General features: G+C 38.8%; 1 protein-coding gene across 41 annotated transcripts in view; it reads right to left on the bottom strand.

Annotated features, from left to right (window-relative positions):
• Nucleotides 1-23,900, bottom strand: part of TTN (titin) — a 332,717-nt gene extending 308,817 nt beyond the window's left edge. For 39 of the 41 annotated variants that reach the window (XM_089690388.1, XM_089690411.1, XM_089690396.1 and 36 more), the window contains exons 1-2: nt 23,700-23,900; nt 22,084-22,187 (exon numbers count right to left, since the gene is read on the bottom strand). In XM_089690388.1, the coding sequence (XP_089546514.1) occupies nt 22,084-22,174 (91 nt within the window). In that variant the 5' untranslated portion in view covers nt 22,175-22,187; nt 23,700-23,900. The remainder of the gene's footprint in view (nt 1-22,083; nt 22,188-23,699) is intronic. The other 2 variants (XM_089690427.1, XM_089690428.1) reach the window with 1 other exon arrangement.
• Nucleotides 23,901-24,115: the final 215 nt, after the last annotated feature.

The following is a 24,115-nucleotide window of genomic DNA, read 5'->3' as shown; positions in this document are numbered from 1 at the left end:
TGCAGTAACACATAGTTAGGAAATGTATATGGACCTCTGAGCCTATGACACAACATCTGGTACCAACTATCACAATGAATGAATAGAAAAGTCTCTTGAAAGAGTAGTGGTCAGAGCCTTTGTGCTTTTTCTTTGCTGTATGTGACCCCATGGAGAAATATCACTTCCTGTTCCAGTTACAAGTGCCTTTTTGGGACAGAAAAAGGATTTTGATTAGATTTGGATTCTTTTTAGCAATGACCTGGGCAAAGGTTGGAAAGATATACTGCTACCTGCTGTCCACTTCACATTGTTTGATTGTTAAAATCTATTTGAGACCTGGTCCAGAACGCAGTGTGCAACAACCTATGGTCACCGCCAACAGGAGTCTACATGCACTGTATTTAGCTGAACTGTAGTTGCTTCTTGTTACAGTAAATCAATGGTGTTCTCACCATTCATACAAATAAAAAGTCCTTTTGAATGCATTCCAAACAAATTGTAAAAAATAAGCTGACAATTTAAATAATGCTGTGAAAAAAAACATATTGCTATTGTCAGTAGCACAAAATTTGGGCGAAACTAATTTGCCATTATATGCAACAGTACACAAATTATGTATTTTAAAATGTCTAATGCATTTGAAATTAGAACATGTTTATCACAAAAATGTATTCACTATTTTTTTTTGCTTGTTTCTTTTTTATTATAGAAAATTTCAATATTTATTATGGATATATGGAGTTATTTTGTTCCATGGGGAATGGGCGGCACAGTGGCTTAGTGGTTAGCACATCTGCCTTGCGGTAAATGGGTTATGGGCTCGATTCCTGACCATGGTGCCTCTTGCATGGAGTTTGTACATTCTCCCTGTGCTTGCGTGGGTTTCCTCTGGGTGCTCTGGTTTCCTCCCACACACCAAAGACATGCTGGTAGGTTAATTAGATCCTGTTTAAATTGTCTGTAATATGTGTATGAATGTAAGTTAGGGACCTTAGAGTGTACACCCCTTGAGGGTTAGGGACTGATGTGAATGTTCAATATATATATATGTGTGTAAAGCGCTGCATAAATTGACAGTGCTATATAAGTACCTTAAATAAATCAAAGAAAATCTAGTTCCCAGCTATGCTCTCCCCTCACCCCATACAATAGTCTTACTTCCACTGTAGCATTCTGCCTTCCAAATAATACATTAAAAATCCAACAGGAAGAGTATGATCCTCTCATTATGAGCTCAAATTCACAGATCCTAAAATGTATATACAGGCAAATGTATTTTTTAAACCTTTGATAGAATAGAATAAGTCAGAACTCTTGCCAGGTTTTTAATTGCTGTCCATGTCTACGCTCAGGAGATTCGCCCTCTCTATTAGTTCTGGTGACCACTATGACCAAGACAGAAAGCGATGCAAGCTTTAAAATTTTACAGTTGTCATCAGAACAACAGGTGAGTCTAAGGCTCTGTTCACACCAATACGTTTTTTAGTGATTTTTTGCAAAAATGCACTACAGTCCATTTAACATGGTTTCCTATGGAACATGTGCACATCTATGCTTTTTTGAGCTGCTGTGTTTTCGGAAAGGGTCAGGGACTTTTTTTTAAAACAAAAAACAACGCTTTTGCTACAATAGAGTTCAATGGAGAATCTGTTGAAATGCATGTTAGTGTTTTTTTGCCGCGATTTTTCCACATTTTGCAGTTTTATTCTGCCCAGAAAAAAAGAGCTGAACAAAATGCAAAGCGTGGCAAAAACGCATGTAGAAAAATGCAAAATGAACACGAAAAGCACTGAAAAATGGACAAAAAGCAAACTACAGAGGTGTGAGCAGAGCCTAAATCTTCCAATGAGGACACTTGCTCTGGGAACAAAAATCACAGAAGGGAATTCCCCTTTAGAGAATTCCTCTCACTTCCTGTCCTGCCTTCAGAACAAGGCATAAAGGGAAATCTCTCCAACAGTACAAAGGGAGCAACAAATAAATTGAGCTTGGTTTAACCCTACTACTCGTGGCAAAAACCTGTGTAGAAAAATGCAAAATGAACTACGAAAAGCACTGCAAAATGGACAAAAAGCAAACTACATAGGTGTGAACAGAACCTAAATCTTCCAATGAGGACACTTGCTCTAGGAACAACAATCATAGAAGGGAATTCCCCTTTAGAAATTTCCTCTCACTTCCTGTCCTGCTTTCAGAAAAAGACGTAAAGGGAAATCTCCCCAACACTACACAGGGATAGGGGTGGACTGACAACTCATGGGGCCCCCTGGCAATAGGAAATCATGGGGCCCCTGTGTCCTTTCCCAAACTCAAAAAAGCCTATGAAAAAGGTACCAGGGGCATCTCATGGGGCCCCCTACTGACCCCGGGTCCTCGGGCAGTGCCCGAGTTTCCAAATGGTCAGTCCGCCCCTACACAGGGAGCAACAAATAAATTGAGTTTAGTTTAACCCTACTACTCGTGGCAAAAACGCATGTAGAAAAATGCAAAATGAACTACGAAAAGCACTGCAAAATGGACTAAAAGCAAACTACATAGGTGTGAACAGAGCCTAAATCTTCAAATGAGGACACTTGCTCTGGGAACAACAATCATAGAAGGGAATTCCCCTTTAGAGATTTCCTCTCACTTCCTGTCCTGCCTTCAGAACAACAGGTAAAGGGAAATCTCCCCAACAGCACACAGGGAGCAACAAATAAATTGAGATTGGTTTAACCGTACTACTCGATCCCAAACTAAAAACAAAAGCTTGGGCTATACATGAAATTTAGGTCCACAAGAGATTTAAAATGCTTGGGAAGAATGATATTTCAAATGGTAATAAAAGGTATGCATTTGAATTGGAATTTTAAATAATATGTGTTTGACAGATCCCATTTACCTATATGTTGAATAGAGGTGGGCATTTTAAATCAGCTTTTTTGCATACCTTATAGTGAATACCATGCCCCATGCAAGATTCCAGCCTTTGGGCAACTCTGAGGTACATCAACAAAGTATCCACAAAAGACAGACAAGAGACTTCACACTTCTTAATTTGGAAACATCACTCTCTTTTAATTTTTCTTCAACTTATCAAAAGTAAACCAGAATCACAGAGCATGGGGCTGATTTACTAAAATCAAACAGATTGCTCACCTTCAAGGGAAGTTGCATTGTACAAGGGAATTCCACAGAGCTTAATGAAGGAGGTGAAGCTCTGCTGATATCCATCGTCCAATCACGTGCAAGCAAAACTGCTGTTTTTTTTTTTTTTTCTATTTTTCTTGCATGTGAGTGGGTGTTTTTTCACCACATTTCACCACATTTACTAGGTTCTCCTGCTTGAAAAAGTATCACAATTGACTCAAAATGTGACAGTACAGAGATGGAGTAACTTATCACACTAAGGCCTCATGCACACTGGATGTTATAAAATCGCCAGTAGCATTAGCTGTAGAATGCCGTGATAAAAACGTGAGTTTTTTGCATTTTTTAAGCTTTTTTGCATTAGCTTTTTTCAGCGTTTTTTAGTGTTTTTCAGCATTTCCGTTTTTTAGCAGTTATACTCTCACAAAATCTTCAGGCTTAAAAACGCTCATAAACACTGGATAGCTATGTTTTTTAGCATTTTTCAGCTTTTATTGACATTTTTCAATTTTAATCAGCGTTTTTCAGCTTTTATCAGCGTTTTTACAGCTAAAAAACTCCTCTAGTTCTGTTTTTTTTCCAGCCAGAAAACACTCCCGTCAAAAAACGCTGATTACAGTCTATGTGTGCATGGACACATAGGATAACATGCTGGGGAGTTTACTGGCTGTAGAAAAAAAACACCAGAAGCCAAAAACAGCCGCTGTAAAAATGTCCAGTGTGCATGAGGACTAAGTGTTTGTAATTTGCTTTTTGAAGCATTAAAGGAAAATAAAAGGAAGCAATGGTTGCACTTTAAGACGTGAGCTCCTTTGTGCCAAACAAAGGTTGTCATGTACATGCAGCTCATGTCAGCACTCAACATGTTTTTAGTCTGCTGAAAAGTATTGTAGGACTGACTTAAAAAGCACATTGATTACTAGAAAAGAAAATTGCTCGATTCCGCTATCAACACAATCATCATTGATGGTGGAATCACTCCTGCAGAGCTATTGTTTTTTTTTCCGACAGGCTGGCTGTACCCAAGTCGATCAATAGATAGATAGATAGGGTACAATCAGCCAGCCTATGCATGGATGAAATCTAGGCTGGTCCCTACTGAACAGGCCAAATTTTGATCCATATATGGCCGACTTTACACTGTATGGGGTTGATTTACTAAAACTGGAGAGTGCAAAACCTGGTGCAGGTGTGCATGGTAGTCAATCAGCTTCTAACTTCAGCTTCTTTAGTCAAGCTTTGACAAAAAAACCTGGAAGCTGATTGGTACCTATGTATTACAAGTTGCACTGCCCTCGTAACTGTCCTTTCACTGATTTCAAACTCATTACATTTGAATTAGTGTGACAGAAAGAAGCAAATACAGTAGATAACACCATTTTGTTTTTCTTCCTTGTTCACGTCCCATTGTCAATAGGTAAAATCCGCAATCTCAGTGCATTTCTATTTTAGAAAAGACAGCTGGAGTTGAGACATTTGATTGACAGGACAACTTGTTGGACTGCTGACAGAGCTGGAAGATATGGGCAGATGATCAACAAATCAAACCTTTTATAGAGAAACAGCTGTCTGCCATGTAGCTTTAGAGAGGATCAGCTTTCTTGAAATAGTAACCAACAACCTCTTCCAATATCATCTGATCCTTTGAAGTGAACTTTAACGTGTCATTATTTCACTGAGCTGCCAAAGTCAGATCACTAGTCATCCAAGGGGCAACCAACATGAAGCCAACAGGCAGGAGTCAGCACCCAAGTGGCCAGAGTAAGAACTCAGGAATTTTGCCAGTCATTCTGAGAGTCACATAAACAACACTACACTGACCTTTTTTTTATATATTTATGTTCCTAATTACAAGCAAGACAAAATTTAAGCCATGGTTGTTTACAAAAATTGGACCTTTCACAGTGACTGGCTCTATTCAACTAAGCACTGTGGGGTTATTTACAAAAACCAGAAAGTGCAAAATCTGGTGCAACTCTGCATAGAAGCCAATTAGCTTCCAGGTATTATTGCCAAAGGTTAATTGAACAAGCTAAAGTTAGAAGCTGATTGGTTACGTTGCACAACTGCACCCAATTCTGAGTGCACCAGTTTTAGTAAATCTCCCCCAGTATGTCATAGCTACCAATTAGAATATCTTAGGTCTTCTTGTTTGCCCATTATTGCTGCCCCATGTGTGTGCTGCCTTTTAAAAATGACACTTTTTGTTAAAGATTTAGTGAGTCTCAAAAATGATATTGTTACAGTTGGAACCTTGTGAGCTGTGTCACACATTGGCTTTTTATGTGCCTTCGATAATCCAAGGGTGATAACTCACTACTGTGATACCCTGGCCTCTTGATTTTGTCCACCTGAGGGCTTTGGGTATTCCATACACATCATGTTTCCACTCCCCTAGCTGCGTTATTCATTATATATTATTTATGATATAGGTTATATTTTATATAGAAAATATAGGTTATATTATTTATATATATATATGGGTGCTCTCTTTCTCTCTCTCTATATATATATATACAGAGAGAGAGAGAGAGAGATGTATATTTTGTTATCATTCCTCATCTTTGAAAAATGACTATATATATATATATATATATATATATATATATATACACATACACTGCTCAACAATATCATACTGGATATCTATACTGATATGGACTGGGTAATGTGTTGGGAAAGTAAGGATGCGCCATCGTTTGATGGAAATTAAAATTATCAACCTAAAGAGGACTGAATTCAAAGAAGCCCCAAAAATCAAAGTGAAAAAATGATGCAGAAGGCTAGTCCATTTTGCTGAAATTTGATTGCAGCAACTCAAAATGGTACTCAGAGTTTGTATGGCCCCCACCTTCTTGTATACATGCCTGACAACATCGGGGCATGCTCCTAATGAGATGACAGATGGTGTCCTGGTGTATTTCATTCCAGATCTGGACCAGGGCATCATTGAGCTCCTAGACAGTCTGAGGTGCAACCTGGCAGCGTTTGATGAACCAAAACATGATATCCCAGAGGTGTTCTATTAGATTTAGGTCAGGCGAGCATGGGGGCCATTCAATGGTATCAATTCCTTCATCCTCCAGGAACCGTCTGCATACTCTAGCCACATGAGGCAGTGCTCATCCTGTTCCTCCTTGCAAAAAGGATCAAATACCAGTCCTGCTGATGGGTTAAGGACCTTCTACAGCCCTGTCCAGCTCTCCTAGAGTAACTGCCTGTCTCCTGGAGTCTCCTCCATGCTCTTGACACTATGCTTGAAGACACAGCAAACCTTCTGGCAATGGCACGTATTGATGTGCCATCCTGAAGGCGTTGAACTGCCTGTGCAACCTCTGTAGGGTCCAGGTATCGCCTCATGCTACCAGTAGTAACATTGACCCTAGACAAATGCAAAACTAGTGAAAAACAGTTAGAAAAGATGAGTAGGGAAAAAAAATGTCAGTGACCTCCACCTGTAAAATCATCCCTGTTTTGTGGGTTGTCTCATTGTTGCCCATCTAGTGCACCTGTTGTTAATTTCATTAACACCAAAGCAGATGAAACTGATTAACAACCCTGTCTGCTACCTAACTGACCTGATCAATATCCCAGGAGTTTAATTGACTTGATGCTATACTCAGATTTCATTTTTTTGAGCAGTGTATATATATTTATTATATATTATATATTATTCATAATATAGAATGAAAATAACAACAGGTAGAGTAAGAACCCCTCATACTGACCACAGCAGGTATGGAGACCCAGGAGCTCAGGCACACACCACTCACAAATGGAGTCTTGTCTGCATATAAGACATTTACAAGTGATTTTACTTTCCAGCCACCAAGAGATCTTCTAAGATGCAGCTCCTCAGTGGACCCTAGCTTCAGTTAGCCTTAGTTCCTTGCTACAATCTGACACTTACTGCCTTTTTAGGATAAAGCCCCATAACCATAAGTGACTTCATATACTGTCTTATACTGGACTTCCATTGTACGCCCATGTTATCTTTTTTTTCATGGCCTTCATTGCTCATTAGGTGCATATGCAGCAGATATTAGGCCCACCACTGGGATCAATTTAAAATTCAAAGCCACCTATGTTATGCACTCTAGAAATAAATCCAAACTAATCCAAATTAGTAAATTTGTGTAGATTTCATGGCACAGCCTATCAGCCAACAGAAAACAAGCAATTTTTCAAACTTATAGACTTGCTCCTTGTCTCCAGGGCACTGCCTGCCTCTGCTCTAGGTCAGTAAAATATAGATACAAGTTTATACTATTTAATATGTTAAAAGAGAAGTATGAACAAAGCTTTATTGGCCATACTTGGATCACATGAGTGCACTTAATTCTGCTCTCCTGTGACAAAAATCAGTCAACAACGGGTTTAAGACTGCTGTCAGCTGACACCACAAAGCCGATCCAGGCTCTGGAAGGATCCCCACTATAATGTTGGAATCCACCTGGATGCCTGATTGACAGCTGGCTCAGCCTCGCAGTGCACTGCTCTCACTGCTCTCTGGAGGGGCAGAGCAGAGAGCAGACATAGGTGTCCGTTTATGACACAGAGAATAGCTGCGATTCAACGGATCTCAGCTATTCTCTGGTCATTCACAGTTTATAACACTCAGAAGATCATGTCAGCCCTTCACTGGAGATCTGTGTTCTCCCTCCAGATTCTCCAGCCCAGAGCTGGAGAATCAGAGGGACCGCAAACTAAGCAGAGATAATTTACCTCTGCTTAGTAAACTGATCTTTTACTGTAATCTCGCGAAAATCAGCCGTTTTCCAGAGTTTGTACACCGTTCTCCAGCATTTGGAGACCGTTCTCCCTTCGTTCGGAGAACTGCTTCATAAACTGCATTGACAGGAGAACTGTGTTCACCGAGAATGCCGGAGAACTGAGCAGCGATCTATTACCGCTGGTCCATAAATGGACACCTGAGAACTGAGCGATAAGCAGTCAGAATAGGTGGGGACAGCTGTAGCATCAGACCGATGCTGCAGCGTGGAGTTGAGTATGTATGTTTGTTTTCTTGAAAGTCCATACTTCGCCTTTAAAGTATATGCATAGCCACTGCTGTTTCTACAAAGAATGTATAGAGTGGGAAAGGGTTAAACACCCTATCAGATTATTTCTTTGCTGCTGGGAAATTTCCTTTTAATTTCTGCTCTAAAGTCACACAAGAAAATGAGAGGAAATCTCTGCAAAATGAGGGTAATTGCCATTGCCACAGCTGCCCCCCCATCTTATGTCCCTATTGGACGATTTACCCTGCTGTCTGGTGAAGAATTAAATACTTTGAAGTTCTTATCACTTAAGCAGTCGCACAACTTTCACCCAGGATTCAAATATGTTTATACTTATAAAAATGAGTGAATCTTGGGTGAAAACACTTATAAATAGACCTCTAACTGTCTTGGGGGCAATGGTCACCAGAAAAAAAAAGGATGAATCTCTCCAATCAGGACCCAAATAGCAATAAAAACCTGAGAGAAGGTCTGACTTTTCACCACTCTATCCAGAACTAAAACAAAAAACGTTTTTCCTTTGCATTCACTTTAAATTATTTTGAAATGAAGGAATATGTATAAAAATTGATTATTCTTATTTCACATTATTATTTGGTCTCATAGACTTTTGTAGTCTGATGCAAAGTGCAGCAGTGTGCAGGAACCCCTAGTAACTAATAAGGAATCCATTTACTTTACTTGGGCATTAAATAACTACAAAAGATGATTTTTTGTAACTGCTACTATGTTTACTCCAAAATATATTTTCTATTTTATCAATCTGCAGACTCATACAAACACGTCAAATAAACATCTGACTCAAACTGTGAATATGATTATCTGCAGCAAATTCTTTTAATTGGCCAGAATGTTAAATTAAAGATAATTTAAACCCAAAAATAAAAATGTAAAATATTGTAGTGTACCAATTTTTAGAAGCTGTGGCTGCATTAGTTTTCTTTTTTTAAGCTTTTTATCTATATTTTTCATTTTTTTATTGATTCAGTAATCCTGTTATTTTTCAACTTCCTTTAACAGACCAGGTCCAACCAAAGTGGAAGTTAGAAGGTTAAGACAAACCATTTAACACTGACAGGGGTGCTCTCAAAGATCAGCTTTTATTAATTTGTGTAAAACTTTAATCCCAAAAGGGAACAAAACTGTTGCTGTATCTGCTTAAAAAGTTGTAGGCTGGCCATACATTTAACAATTTTCCTTTAGATTTACCAATACCATATAGTATGAGGCCATACTTAAACACTTTCAATTTGTATGCGATCAGGCAGGCCCTTACAACTACATAGTTGAAGGTAAATCTAAAGGAAATTGAACGAGAAAACTGTTTAATTTTATGTATGGCCAATTTGGCTTTAATTGGTTAGTCAAAGAGTTACCATACATGTTACAATCTGGCCATACAATCTTTGTACAATCAACTTTTGATTGACCAAAACTATGTAATATGGGGACCTACCTAATCTATCCAATCAATTTACATCCATTTAGACAGGCCCTTGAGCAATATAATTGTTGGTAGATCTAAAGAAAATTGTACAATCAGACTGTAACGTGTGTGGTGAACTTAGCACTACCTTCTCCCCAGACTGACAGAGCTACAGTTCAAAGGTGTCTTTGTCACTCCTCCATCCAGCAATAGATACATCTTTAAGGCTGGGTACACATGGGCCAAATATCAGCAAAAATCACTTCCAAGGCCATTGATTCGTATCCCAATCAATACACCACCTGCCTGGAGTTTGCATGTTCTCCCTGTGCCTGCGTGGGTTTCCTCTGGGTACTCCGTATTCCTCCTACACTCCAAAGACATGCTGGTAGGTTAATTGGATCCTGTCTAAATTGGCCCTAGTATATGTATATATGAATGTAAGTTAGGGACCTTAGATTGTACGCCCCTTGAGGGTTAGGGACTGATTGGAATGTACAATATATACGTAAAGCGCTGCGTAAATTGATGGTGTTATATGAGTATCTGAAGTAAATGAAATAAATAAATCATCTGGTACATTAGAAACCAGCCGACTTTCAGCCTGTGTGTACAGCTGCCTGTCCTTATAGAAGCCACTCTCACGACCAGCTTCTGTCAAGCGAGCGTTTTGGAAAACCAAAAGCCGACTAGCATTCCATAAGCACTCGCAGCCATTGGCTGCAATCGCTGATCAGGTTGTCCTGGCAGGAAACACAATAGCGTAGCAGGGGAGATCACTGCACTAACATTGCTTGTGTTAGTACATAGATCTCTCAGTTCTTTTTGTTCAGCCCGCTGAGTTAGAAACAAAACTACCAGGCTTAAGACGGGAAGGGGAAGATTTACTAAAAGTGATGCATTCAGAATCTGGTGCAGCTGTGCATGGTAGCCAATCAGCTTCTAACTTTAGCTTGTTTAAACTTTGACATTAAAACCTGGAAGCTGATTGGTTTCTATGCAGAGCTACACCAGATTTTGTACTCTGCAGTTTTAGAAACTAACCCCCAATGTGTATGACTGGCTGGATCACCAGGTGAAACGAGAAGGAAAAAAACTTCTAAAAAAGGAAAACAAATGCAGCCACCAAATATAAGGGTTGGTAAGCTGCAATATGTTACATTTTTGTTTTTGGCTTTCATAGGGCATTAACTGGCTTTGGGTTTTCTATGATAACTGACAATTTCTCTAGCTTTGTTATCCCTCACCATTCCAGTGCACCATCCTTGTTTCTTGGTGACCAGGAGTTATGGTTTCACAATTCACCTGAAGAGCCATCTACAGATAAAACCTGGTATCATAGCCAACTTTGACTTTTGTCAGTCTCTACTGGACTTTACTTATTCAAGCAATCAAAAACGACAGCATGATGATAAGCATTCTACTTTTTAAAGAAGTCATTTTGGAACGCTACATGTAATCTATTAAGTCAATTGGGTTAGAAGTCTGATTTTGTTTATCTTTCTCCCTCGTGAACCACAGGCACAGAATAAAAAAGAGGTCTTAAAAGTGTCTAAATGACAAAATTAAAAACACAAATGCTTGGAATTATGTGATATTATTTTTTGGAAAAGACTAAAAATGAATTATTATATTATAATTCTCCACGACTTCTTTTAACCACTTGCCTACAGGACACTTTTACCCCCTTCCTGCCCAGACAATTTTCAGCTTTCAGTGCTGTCGCACTTTGAATGACAATTGTGCAACATTGCAATGCTGTACCCAAAAACTTTTTTATAATTTTTTTTTAGATAGAGCTTTTTTTTGAAATTTTTCTCCTTCACTGATGTGCGTTAATGAGGCTGCAGTGATGGGCACTGATAGGCTGCACCGATGGGCACTGATAGGCAGCACTAATGAGCAGGCACTGATAGATGGCACTGATAAGCATTGACAGGCATCACTGGTGGGCACTGACAGGCATCACTGATGGGCACTGAAAGGAAGCAGTCATATATGGCACTGATAGGTGGCACTGATGGGCAGTGATAGGAGGCACTGATAGGTGGCACTGACATGCGGCACTGATTGAAATTGTTAGGTGGCACTGATGAACACTGATAGGTGTCACTGATAGGCAGCACTGATGAGCACTGATAGGCGGCACTGACTGGCTGATGATAGAGCTGATGACACAGGCTCTACCATGTGATCAGCTGTGTCCAATCACAGCTGATCACATGTAAATAGGAAATGCTGGTCCTCTCCTCACACTGGCAGAGAGGAGAGTCGGTAAGAGTCATTCCTCAGAGAGGACATCTACACTGATCATCAGGGCACTGATCATCAGTGTAGCCCCATCAGTGCCACCTGTCATTGCCCATAATTGCCACCTGTCAGTGCCCATCAATGGCACATACCAGTGCCCATCAGTGCACATCAATGCCACATATCAGTGCATATCAATGCCAAATATCAATGCTCATCAGAGATGGATTTCAGTGCCAACTATCAGTGTCAGTCAGTGCTGCCTATACTGTCTGCGTGAGGAGAGGACTGCCGATAACCGGCATTTCCTATTTACATGCGACCAGCTGTGATAGGACACAGCTGATCATTGATAGAGCCTGTGTTTTCGGCTCTTTACTGTGATTGGTGATCTGCTCTGTCCCAGAGACACAGCACACCATCGATTGGCGCGCATGCGCAGCTAGAGTGGGAGGACGTCATATGACATCCTCCCAGAATGAGAGAGTCCCTGCCCGCCTGTCATTTCCTTATATGACGGGCGTGAGGCAGTTAAACATCTCTGGAACTTTATCTGTTTCTAGAATGCTAACAAAGGTGTTTTTCATAGACATTAACTAATACAAATAAATGTAAAGACCAAACTTTGCAAGGATATTAAAAGCCGTTGTGACCAAAAAAGGACATGATGCCACCAGCCAAGAATTATGGACATGATGCAACCAGCCAAGAGCAAAAACAATAAGTACAAGAGGGAACTTCATTTTTATCCATGCCATGGATTACATTATATAGCACAATATAAAGCTTGGTTTCTAACCATGAACCCAATGAACTGTAGTTTATTTTCACATACAATGGATTTTATCACAATACAGCAATATAACATAATACACAATAGATAGCCCTAATAAACTATTTCAGGACTGTCCAAATGTAGTTTTCAAGTTTTGCATACATGTTAGGACTTGGGGCATAATAAGTTGCTTGATCATATAAACCTAATTGGGGCTTATTCATTAAGACGACACAAACTGTTACTGAACATGCATAATCTCTCAGTGACAAAGTTATGTTGTTTAGTGAAAGAGGATTTCACCTGTTATGGGCTGCATTTCATCGCTGACCCATATAACACATTTATTCATTAAATACAGAAATCATATCAATGTTGGCATCACGTAATATATGATGACTAAAATTGGACAGCTCTGAATTGCTAAGGGATAACTTTACCACCTTTGTCTCAATGAAGAGATTTACCTTCATTTTCTATATTGTAGACACAACAGTAAGGCTACTTTCACACTGATCTACTGCAAAAACAAAGCAAAAATGCATAGGTGTTTTTCCCACACTTTTGTTGTGCTTTCAGAGCGTTTTTAAAGGACATGTGACTTAAAAAATGCACCAAAAACGCTTCCCAGAGGTGTTTTTGAGGTGCTTTTTGGGTACTTTTCAGGCGTTTTTCAGGTGCTTGCTATTGATTTCAATGGGAAGAGGCATTTTTATGGAGTTTTTTTTAACTCACCAAACATGCCGCAAACATGCTGCAAGCAGGAGTTTTTATACCGCACTGCAAGCGCAACAGCTCAGTGTGAAACATGCATTGCTATATATTCACATACATAGGGAAGCATTTTTCTTAAGCTTTTCAGGTGCTTTTTTTAATGCAAAAACACTTAAAAAACTCCTCAGTGTGAAAGTAGCCTAAATGAAAATAAAAATGTCCAATGTTGGCAAAGACAGCTAGTAGACAGCTGTGACCGGAACAAGTGTACCCCGCCTCTATTTTTGTTCTGGTGACAGCTTACATTTTTGGATAATCCCTTACATTCAGTCCCATTGGCAATGGTCACAATAACAAATACAGGGAATAAAAAAAAATAGAGGTTCATATCCTTCACCACCCTATCCAAAAGGAAAAACAAAAAAGTTTTGGATAGTTTTAGATACACTCCAAATTTTATGTCAGGCTAAAATCATCTTTTTTTTAGTTTTGGGGAAGGCTTGGAACCAATTGGTTTTTACTGCTCTTTGTGGCTTCATGTTCCACTGCCAACAGTTTCACCAAACAAGAAGTAAAAGTGGAGTTCCACCTGAAAAAAAATAAAAAGTCAGCAGCTACAAAAACTGTAGCTGCTGACTTTTAAAATACAGCCACTTACCTGTCCCTTAGTCCAGCGGTGTCCTCACCATGGCTGGTTTCACCGGCCGTCTTCTCTCCCTGGCGCCGGCATCTTCAGTGTGGGCACCCAGCTGTGACAGCTTGCAGCTTTACAGCCGGGTGCCCACTGCTCATGCGGGAGAAGTGCTGTGCTTTGTGAATGGCCCCGTAGTCGTCTGGGACCTGTCATGTGTCCCAGAAGACTACGGGGAGGGAGTACAACTTCCACTTCCGATCGCCTAAGAGATCGCAGCAGAAGTGGGAGCGGGTACCTGTCAAATTCGGGTACCCGCTCCCCAAAGGTGCCAATCCTTAATGGGGAGCGGGGGACAAAGACTTAAAGCGGAACTTCTCCTTTTGGGTGGAGATCCGCTTGAAGGAAAATTAGCATCATGGACACAGACAGAAATAAAAATCTGGCAGGGGTTCTAGCTTTCCCTTTTGGCCCCTTTCACATGGGTGTACAGTCTGGATCTGTCTGTCAGTTTTTCAGATGCATCTAGACCAGTGGTGGGCAACCTTTTTTTTCAACTGAGCCAAATCTCGCCAAAACCATGATTGAAATTTATTTTGAGAGCCACATTTTTAAAACTGAAAATACATCTCCCATATAGTAATTCATCCCCCATAGTAATTCATCCCCCATATAGTAATTCATCCCCCATAGTGTAATTCATCCCCCATAGTGTAATTCATCCCCCATAGTAATTCATCCCCCATAGTAATTCATCCCCCATATAGTAATTCATCCCCCATATAGTAATTCATCCTCCATATAGTAATTCATCCCCCATAGTAATTCATCCCCCATATAGTAATTCATCCCCCATAGCAATTCATCCCCCGTATAGTATTTCATCCCTCGTATAGTATTTCATCCCCCGTATAGTATTTCATCCCCCGTATAGTATTTCATCCCCCATATAGTATTTCATCCCCCATATAGTATTTCATCCCTCATATAGTATTTCATCCCCCATATAGTAATTCATCCCTCATATAGTATTTCATCCCTCATATAGTATTTCATCCCCCCATATAGTATTTCATCCCTCATATAGTATTTCATCCCCCCATATAGTATTTCATCCCTCATATAGTATTTCATCCCTCATATAGTAATTCATCCCTCATATAGTATTTCATCCCCCCATATAGTAATTCATCCCTCATATAGTATTTCATCCCCCCATATAGTATTTCATCCCCCCATATAGTATTTCATCCCTCATATAGTAATTCATCCCTCATATAGTATTTCATCCCCCCATATAGTATTTCATCCCCCCATATAGTATTTCATCCCCCCATATAGTATTTCATCCCTCATATAGTAATTCATCCCTCATATAGTAATTCATCCCTCATATAGTATTTCATCCCTCATATAGTATTTCATCCCCCATATAGTATTTCATCCCCCCATATAGTATTTCATCCCCTCATATAGTATTTCATCCCTCATATAGTATTTCATCCCCCCATATAGTATTTCATCCCTCATACAGTAATTCATCCCTCATATAGTAATTCATCCCCCATATAGTATTTCATCCCTCATATAGTATTTCATCCCCCCATATAGTATTTCATCCCTCATATAGTAATTCATCCCCCCATATAGTATTTCATCCCCCCATATAGTATTTCATCCCCCCATATAGTATTTCATCCCTCATATAGTAATTCATCCCTGATATAGTAATTCATCCCCCATATAGTATTTCATCCCCCCATATAGTATTTCATCCCTCATAAAGTAATTCATCCCTCATATAGTATTTCATCCCCCACAGTACTATTCCCCCCCCCCCCCTTCTAGTAAGCCAAGTCCCCCGTGTCAATTCACTTACCTTTTGCGTTCCTCTCGCTGTCTTCCCGCGCCGTTCGGGTCTTCAGGGCGGACTGTGAGAGGAGCCTAGCTCCCCTCCCCTCACGTTCGGCACGCTGCCCCGCCTACACACATCCTGACAGCCACATCCGCAAGCCGGATTAAAAGGTCCGCGCGGACTTTTGGGGCTGCCAACCGAGAGGAGGCAGGGGAGCGGCCGACCGAGAGGAGGGAGGGGAGCAGGCGCCCGGCACACAGAAGAGCCGCATTAGACTGGGTAAAGAGCCGCATGTGGCTCGCGAGCCGCGGCTTGCCGACCACTGATCTAGACTGAACCACCATGTATGACTATGAGCTGGCGGATGTAAACTGTCGATCATCTGTCTATTCCGCCTATATCTGTGTCTGTTCAAGTTCGTTTTTTGTAAATGGAACAAGGCTGAGTCCTTTTTCATTAAGACAGATCTGAACAGATGAAAACAGATGCAAAAGGGTGCTGTCCATATATGTCCATTTTTAGGGCTCTTTCACACTGGAACTCAATGTGGGAAGCCTGCTTCCGTGTATGTTTCCTGTACTACGTTCAAAACACACTGGGTATGTGATCTGTTTCGCTGTATATAACATATAAACAACAACATCCCAAACACAGATTGCAAAGGCAGTGTGTTTGCCTTTACCAGATTGTATGGTACCACAGTACCATGTGATCCAGTGCAGTGCATTTTTGAAAAGTAGTACATGCACTACTTTTGGTGTGATCCAGTGCGATTTCAGTCCACTTAAACGAATGGGCGATAAATCACAACACAGTGAGTCGCAAGGAATTACACAGTTCAAGTGGACTGCATTCCTGTGTGATTCAAGTGTGAACCAGCCCATAGGCAAGAAACATTTTTTATTTATACTTTTGTCACCCATGATTGGTTTCTGCAACTAAAAAAAAAAAATGTAGACTGATGTAAACTGACCTGAACTGAAAAGAACTGAAATGAGCTGAAGACAGATTTGTAAACCTGAATCTGTATTCATTATTTGTTTTCTTAGCAAAAAACATGACTGAAATGATGAGGCCCATTTTAGGCCCCTTTCACACGGGCGTTCAGTTTAGATCCTTCTGTCAGTTTTTCAGATGGATCCAGACTGAACCACCATGTATGACTATGAGCTGGCGGATGTAAACTGTCGATCATCTGTCTATTCCGACTATATCTGTGTCTGTTCAAGTTCGTTTTTTGTAAAAGGAACAAGGCTGAGTCCTTTTTCATTAAGACAGATCTGAACAGATGAAAACAGATGCAAAAGTGTGCTGTCCATATACAGTATGTCCATTTTTAGGGCTCTTTCACACTGGAACGCGATGTGGGAAGCCTGCTTCTGTGTATGTTTCCTGTACTACGTGCTGTCAGTTTTTCAAATGTATCCAGACTGAACCACAATGCATGTCAATGGGTGGGAGGATGTAAACAGATAAACGAACAACTTCCAGATCCATTGCAACTAAACAATGCCATCCGTTTACATCTGTTCCATTTATGTCCATTTTTAGGAAAGAAACATTTATTGTTTATACTTTTGTCACCTCTGAGTGGTCTGTACAACAACTTAGGCCCCTTTCACATGTGGCAGACTCCACCTGCAATCCGCTTGCTCAGCACAGGAGCTGTCTGCTGATCCTCACTGAGCAAGCAGATGACAGGTCCATGTCTGCTCCGCCTGCAGAGCGGACATGGGCACCGCCCTCTCTTCTGTATGGGCAGTTTGGTGTAAAGAGACCAGCTGTCTGTTTACACCTGACTGCCCCCCCCCCCCGGATCCAATCCACCTACAAGGAGAGGGACAGATCCCCTAACCTTTTGTTTTTTAGTGGACTGGATCACATTGGAGATAGGCAGACGTAAACAGACACAAATCTGTTTTACAGCCACCAGTCCATAGGAATACATAGACCACCCGATCGGGTCTGCCTGAAGAACTGACAGCTGGGCCTGATTGGATCGTCCATGTGAAAGGGGCATTTATCTACCAAAAAATATATCTGTCTGTGTCGCTGTTGGAGATTTCCGCTCACTTCCTGTTTAGTAAATTCAGAAGAACAGGAAGTGAGGGCAAATCCAAAACAACAGAAAAAGAAATATAGATATATATAACCTGGCATAACAGCAAAAACATAACAGAGGTTCTAACCATTCCACACTCTGTCCTAAAATAATAAAAAAAGTTTTGGCTTGACATACCCTTTAAGCTGTGTCTGGTACTAACCTACTAAAATAGAAAATGAGGTGAAATAACTTTCTGTGCACTTCAATCTTCCAATCATGTGCAGGGAAATAAAAAAAATATATTTTGCCAACATTAAAAAGTTTGATGCACATCACTTTATCATTTAGTAATGCTGGCCATTTTCTGCATTGCAGTTCACCTACATTCACCACAATTTATGCTAAACACCCAATCATTCGAAGAAGAAATTATATTTTGGTAAATCAGCCCTGAATGATTGGTACTTTAGAATGATGGCGATAGGGAAAGTTGGCATGGAGGTACAAAAATGTTAAATGTTGAATGGCACATGTCTCCACTTAAAACAGATGCATTATGTGTACAATGAGTGTTAGGCCTCATGAACAAGGGCATAGAAAACACCACTTTAACAGGCATCCAGCATTTTTTTTAAGTGTTTAACTACTTCCCACCCGGGCCATAGTAAAATGACGGCCAGGCAAGCCTCTCGTACGTTTAGGAGGGCGTCATATCATGTCCTTTCCGGACCGCACCTTGCGAGTGCCTGCAGTGCCACGCTTTGGTGAGATCTGTCACCGGCTGTGTACCTCGGACAGATCTGTGTACCAGTCCCATTGCCATTATCATGTGACCTGCTGTGACCAATCACAGCAGGTCACATGACAGCTGTAAACAATGGATGGCTTTCTTTCAAGCCATCCATTGTATACAAGTGCATCTAGCTGTGAATGGTCACAGTGATCGCATACACAAGGTGGGCCAATCGCAGCCCATCGGTGTCATGTGATTAGCAGTGGCCAATCACAGCTAATCACAACAAAAAAAACTGAATTAATCGACTTCATTCAGTTAAATGCTTGCTTATAGCAAAGAAATTCTTTGCAATAAGGAATCAAATTGTGTAAAAAAAAAATACTGATCACTTACCCAAAGTACTATGGTAACATTATACTACTTTGGTCATAGTGTAATATGAAAAAAAAATCTTAAAAAAAGAGAACAAAATGTAATAAAAAAAAAAAAATTATAAATAAATAATACAAAAATTAAAAAAAAATCATTTTTTTTGTACTGTCACCAGTCAGTGCCCTGATCACCACCACACCAGGTATATGATGATGCTGTGCTGCACTGGTGACAGTATGTAAAAGAAAATTGTGAAAATTATTTTTTTCATTTCTTCATTTTCTGAACAAATATGACAAACAAATTACAACTTCAAAAAACTCTCCATGCCCCTTATGAAATTGGAGGATATCTGTACTGTTCTGACATTTTTGGGCCTCAAGAAATTAGATGGCTGTCAGTACTTCAGGGTTGTTCAATTTTCAGATATATCCCATAGTTTGTGAACTCGATAACTTTCCTAAAGACTAAATAATAAATACTGATTTGGGTTATTTTCACCAAAGAAATGTAGCAGAATACATCTTGGCCAAAATTTATGAAGAACAATTATTTATTTTCAAACTTTTATAACAGAAACAAAGAAAAATGTGGTTTTTTTTTTTAAATGTTCAGTCTTTTTTTGTTAATTTAGCAAAAAATAAAAACCCCAGTGGTGATTAAATACCACCAAAAGAAAGCTCAAGTTGTGTGAACAAAATTATACAAATTTTAGTTTGGGTACAGTGTTGCATGACTGCCCAATTATCATTCAAAGTGTGAGAGCGCTGAAACCGGAAAATTGGCCTGGGCAGGAAGGGGGTAAAAGTGCCCGGTATTGAAGTGGTTAAATGCAGTTCAATGTTAGTCTATGTCACCAAGCACATTAGCCATTTAGCTCCATACTTAAGCAGCAGCTTTAAAAAATGCCCCATAAATGCATTTGGAGCGGAGCTTATGAACATAATGTATGCAGGTACGCACCTAAACTTTCATAAACATGCCAAAACGCACACATATTTATGTAAATTTATTCAAGTGGCTGGAATAAATGAATATTCTGGCCAGTAAAATGAGTTTATGCTCATACGCTTCTAAACACCATATGCCTGGAAACACATATAAACGCATGTAATTACGCACCTAAGCAGGCTTTGTATGCTGAAATTTCCTGCATCTCCTGGCAGAAAGATCCGGTGCAGATAGTAGTATTTTAATATATCAGTGTGCATGAGGCCTTAGCCCAACGTTTGGCCAACTTTCCGAAAAACCTTTCCTCCTGGCAGCAGTTTGGCAGAAAAAATAATTGATGCTTGTAAAAGTGTGTAATGCATTTAGATGCATTTAGGCGAGTCTTGCACTTGGGTGCTAATTAATTTAATTGGCCAGAATAATAATTTATTCTGGCTACTGAAATGAATTAATGCTTAAGAGCTAAAAGTGCCTAGTGTCAAGGCCTATTGTTAAGGCGCGTTTACACATATTTACAGATGTCATGCGTTTTTTCTGCCAAAACACTGCTGCTCCTGGATGCACTGGAAGTAGGTTTTTATTTCTGCCTATAAACTCTTCTAAGCACCTGCATGGACCTGTACATGGACACATAGGCTAACATACAAAGGCGTTAAGAGGTAGGGAAAAAACAAACGCCAGATGCCCCTAGGAGCAGCTAAAAAAGCATCCAGTCTGCATGAGGCTTTAATAGTAGGTTTAAGACCCCAAAACTGACATATTGTCATACATACCAACATCTCCATGCTGTTCAATCCACCTAAAGCTACCATTTGTTTAACAGGGAATTTTAAAGTGGTATCAAACACAACATAATTCCATAAAAGCTTCATTTTATTTTGCGTGAATTTGTTTTAAATTACCAAAACATGGCCCACCACATTTTTTTTAAAAACATATACAAATCCCACCATCTATATAACATTGTCTTTCATTTAGTAAAGCTGGCTATATACTAGTAGAATTTTCTTCAAATTTTTAGTTTTAAGAATGCTCACTTGATTTTCTATTCGTTCGTGGGGGTCATATGGACATTGGTTTTTGACCGGAGTGGAGAGAAATAGTTGAAGGAGCAGGATGGGAATTTTTTATTGAATGAATCAATTTCTAACAGTGCATGTGGTTTCCATTGTTGAAAATACTTTCATTCCAAACTCAAATGTTAAAAGCAAACTACATTTCTGAAGACATTGGTCAAATCACCAAATGAACTGAGAATCTTCATTCAAATGTTCGTATGAATATTCATACAAACAGTAGTTAGAAAATCTACAACTATATTGCCAGCTTTAAACGTGTTGTTTGTATTTATACATTGACCGCCTAAACAAAAAACAATATTATATAGATGGTAGGATATGAAAAGGGGTGGACTGACAACTCATGGGGCCCCCGGGCAATAGGGGATCATGGGGCCCCTGTGACCTTGCCCAAACTCAAAAAAGCCTATGAAAAAGATACCAGGGGCATCTCATGGGGCCCCCTACTGACCCCGGGCCCTCGGGCAGTGCCTGAGTTTCCAAATGGTCAGTCCGCCCCTGGATATAAACTAGGAGGCGGTTTTGTAAATATTTTTTAAAAATATGCTCTGGACCATGTGTTTGCTATTTTATATGAATTAAAGATAATAAAATAAAGCTTTTAAGAATTTGTTTTTTATGACTTGTGTTTGTTACCATTTTAGAAATTATTGGTAATAAAATAGTAGCATTATTTGTATATACTGATCTATTACAAAATATATCAAACAACAATTAATACAATCTAACTAAAATAATTAAATATAATGTACAAACAGCAATATAAAAAGGAATACCTTTTTTTAAAATAAAAAGAATAATACATAGGTGTAGGTATACTTGATAGGAAACTAACTAAACTCAATTGAGAATTGTTTGAATATATACATTTATTTGTATCAGTAGAAATCAGTATGATTTTTTAAATTACATTGCATGGAGTTATTACTTTTGTGCTGTATACCTTTAACCATGAGCAAGCAGTTCTATTATTTATAGCATTCTTAATTTTAGTACAAAACACTTACTTTAACATCCAAGTCAATGGTAAAAGAGTCCCAAGTTTGTCACTACAATTTTTTCATGTGCAATGTATAAACAATAAAAAAAAAATATAAATGTAATTAAAAACTACTTACCACTAATCTGAGCCTCAAAGGTTGCGGCACTACCCTCCAGTACCACAACACTTTGTAAAGGCTGTATAAACGTCGGTGCTTGCAAAGCCATCTTTATAGACACTCTGAAAAGTTAATAAATAAAAATAAATGAAAGTACAAGTTTGAGTAGGCATATTTATTAGCTAAAACATAAACATCTAATGCTGCATTTACATGAACAGAACATCAAATATCTGTTGTTTTTCAATATTTTATTTATTTATTCATTTTTATGAATACTGCATCAACTATTCTTATTTTTAGATAATAATAATAATGAATTATTAAAACGTAACTAATTTGAAATATTTGAAGGATACTGAGAGAGATTTGAATAATGGGAAGCTGAACTGTGGGCTATATGCTGAACGTTCAAACATGGCTGAAGTAAAAAATGTGGAAAAGAGATGTAAAAGTTGCTTTAATTGTATCTTATTTTAACTTATTTAGAAGTAGTATGTGTTATATTTCAATATTTATCTGCCTATCTATCTATCTATCTATCTATCTATCTATCTATCTCTTTTTAAATACTTTTTAAGTGTTTATGCGTATTGGTATATTACATTTGAGGCTTAAACCAATTATCTTTCTAATATTTTAAGTATTTGTAAGGCTGTACTGCAAAATTCTTGAAAAATGAGATGCTACATCTGTAAAGCTGATAATGCTTATTTAATAATAAAGAATAATAATGTAACAATAATTACATATAACTGGATACCTTTTATTGTGTGGCAACTTTTTTAATGTTGGCAAGAAAATAATTTAACAAATACAAAAATACAAATAAAAAAAGTACACATCAATATTTAATTTGTAAAAAATGTTTAAAATACATATGTCAAGTTAATTACATAATTTACATATAAATAGAAATGAAACATGGAAAACGTGAAAAAACAAATAATCATGTGTTTTAATCATATGTGCTGTATCATGTATTTATTTGTTTGATAAGGATAATCAGCACATATCACAAAAGGGCATGTGCTAATATTAGACATAAGAGCTTTGACTGACAGGAGACAAGTGGCAATGGCAGGAATGACATAGATATGGGAGCAGATGATTCCCTTAAAAAGTCATCAAGTCTAGCTGATACCTCATGCATCTTATCAGAGTTATTCCTGGCACTGTGCTGTCTGGGTAACATAACCTTGTAAGTTTAGATGATTACACAAAAAGTACAACAAAGTTAAGGTTTCTGTTTCAAGCTATTCTTTAAGCTAAATTATTATTATTATTGTACAGTATTTATATAACGCCAAAAGTTTTCCCAGCGCTTTCCAATTTACAGTAAATGTGTTAACACAATACATATTTAAGATGTATTAGTACCCTCTGTGTCTAAGTAACCATTTGAACCATACTTTGCATTTTATTAATTTTTTTACTTTACGTCAGATTTAGTATGCCATAAATATTATTAGTAACACACATATAACCATGATTATTAAGTCATATACACATGCACACATACTTACACACATATCATTGCAAATGCAAAAACAGCTAATTTTATAATTTAGTTGTTTTTTTTTATTAAGCACATTTGAGTTACCCTATCAGCAAACAATAATCTAACTACTAACCTGATGTCTCCAGAGTGCCTTAAGGGGTTGGGGCTGAGCCCAAGAGTTGGAAAACGACGTCCTTATCCCAAGCAGTAGTGTTAGACAATCCTAGTGCATAAATGGTTGCGCCTCTGTGCCTAGAAAACAAAACTACACAGTTGTTGGCTGTGTGTAGTTTTGTTTTTCTATGCAATCCCTACACCCGAGGCAAGGCTGGAGATGCACGAACTGCTCAGAAGTGCTAACATGGTGCTTTTACCTTTTATACCCCTGATCTGTTCACAGCCCTGCTTCGTCACTTCATGGGCTGTCGCTATCCCTCAGCTACCACGTGGGATTTTGCAAGAGGGTGGCCCATGTCATGTAATGTCACACCTGTCCCTATGACTGCTGGTGCTAAATTTGTCATTCTTTAAGTTATCGTCACAGCAGAG

This window comes from Staurois parvus, unplaced genomic scaffold (genome assembly GCF_062004578.1).
Source record: "Staurois parvus isolate SC_StPar_1 unplaced genomic scaffold, SC_StPar_1.0 ptg000530l, whole genome shotgun sequence".
Classification (NCBI taxonomy): domain Eukaryota; kingdom Metazoa; phylum Chordata; class Amphibia; order Anura; family Ranidae; genus Staurois; species Staurois parvus.
Note: the sequence above shows the minus strand (reverse complement) of the source record. Positions and strands in the feature narration are given on the sequence as shown.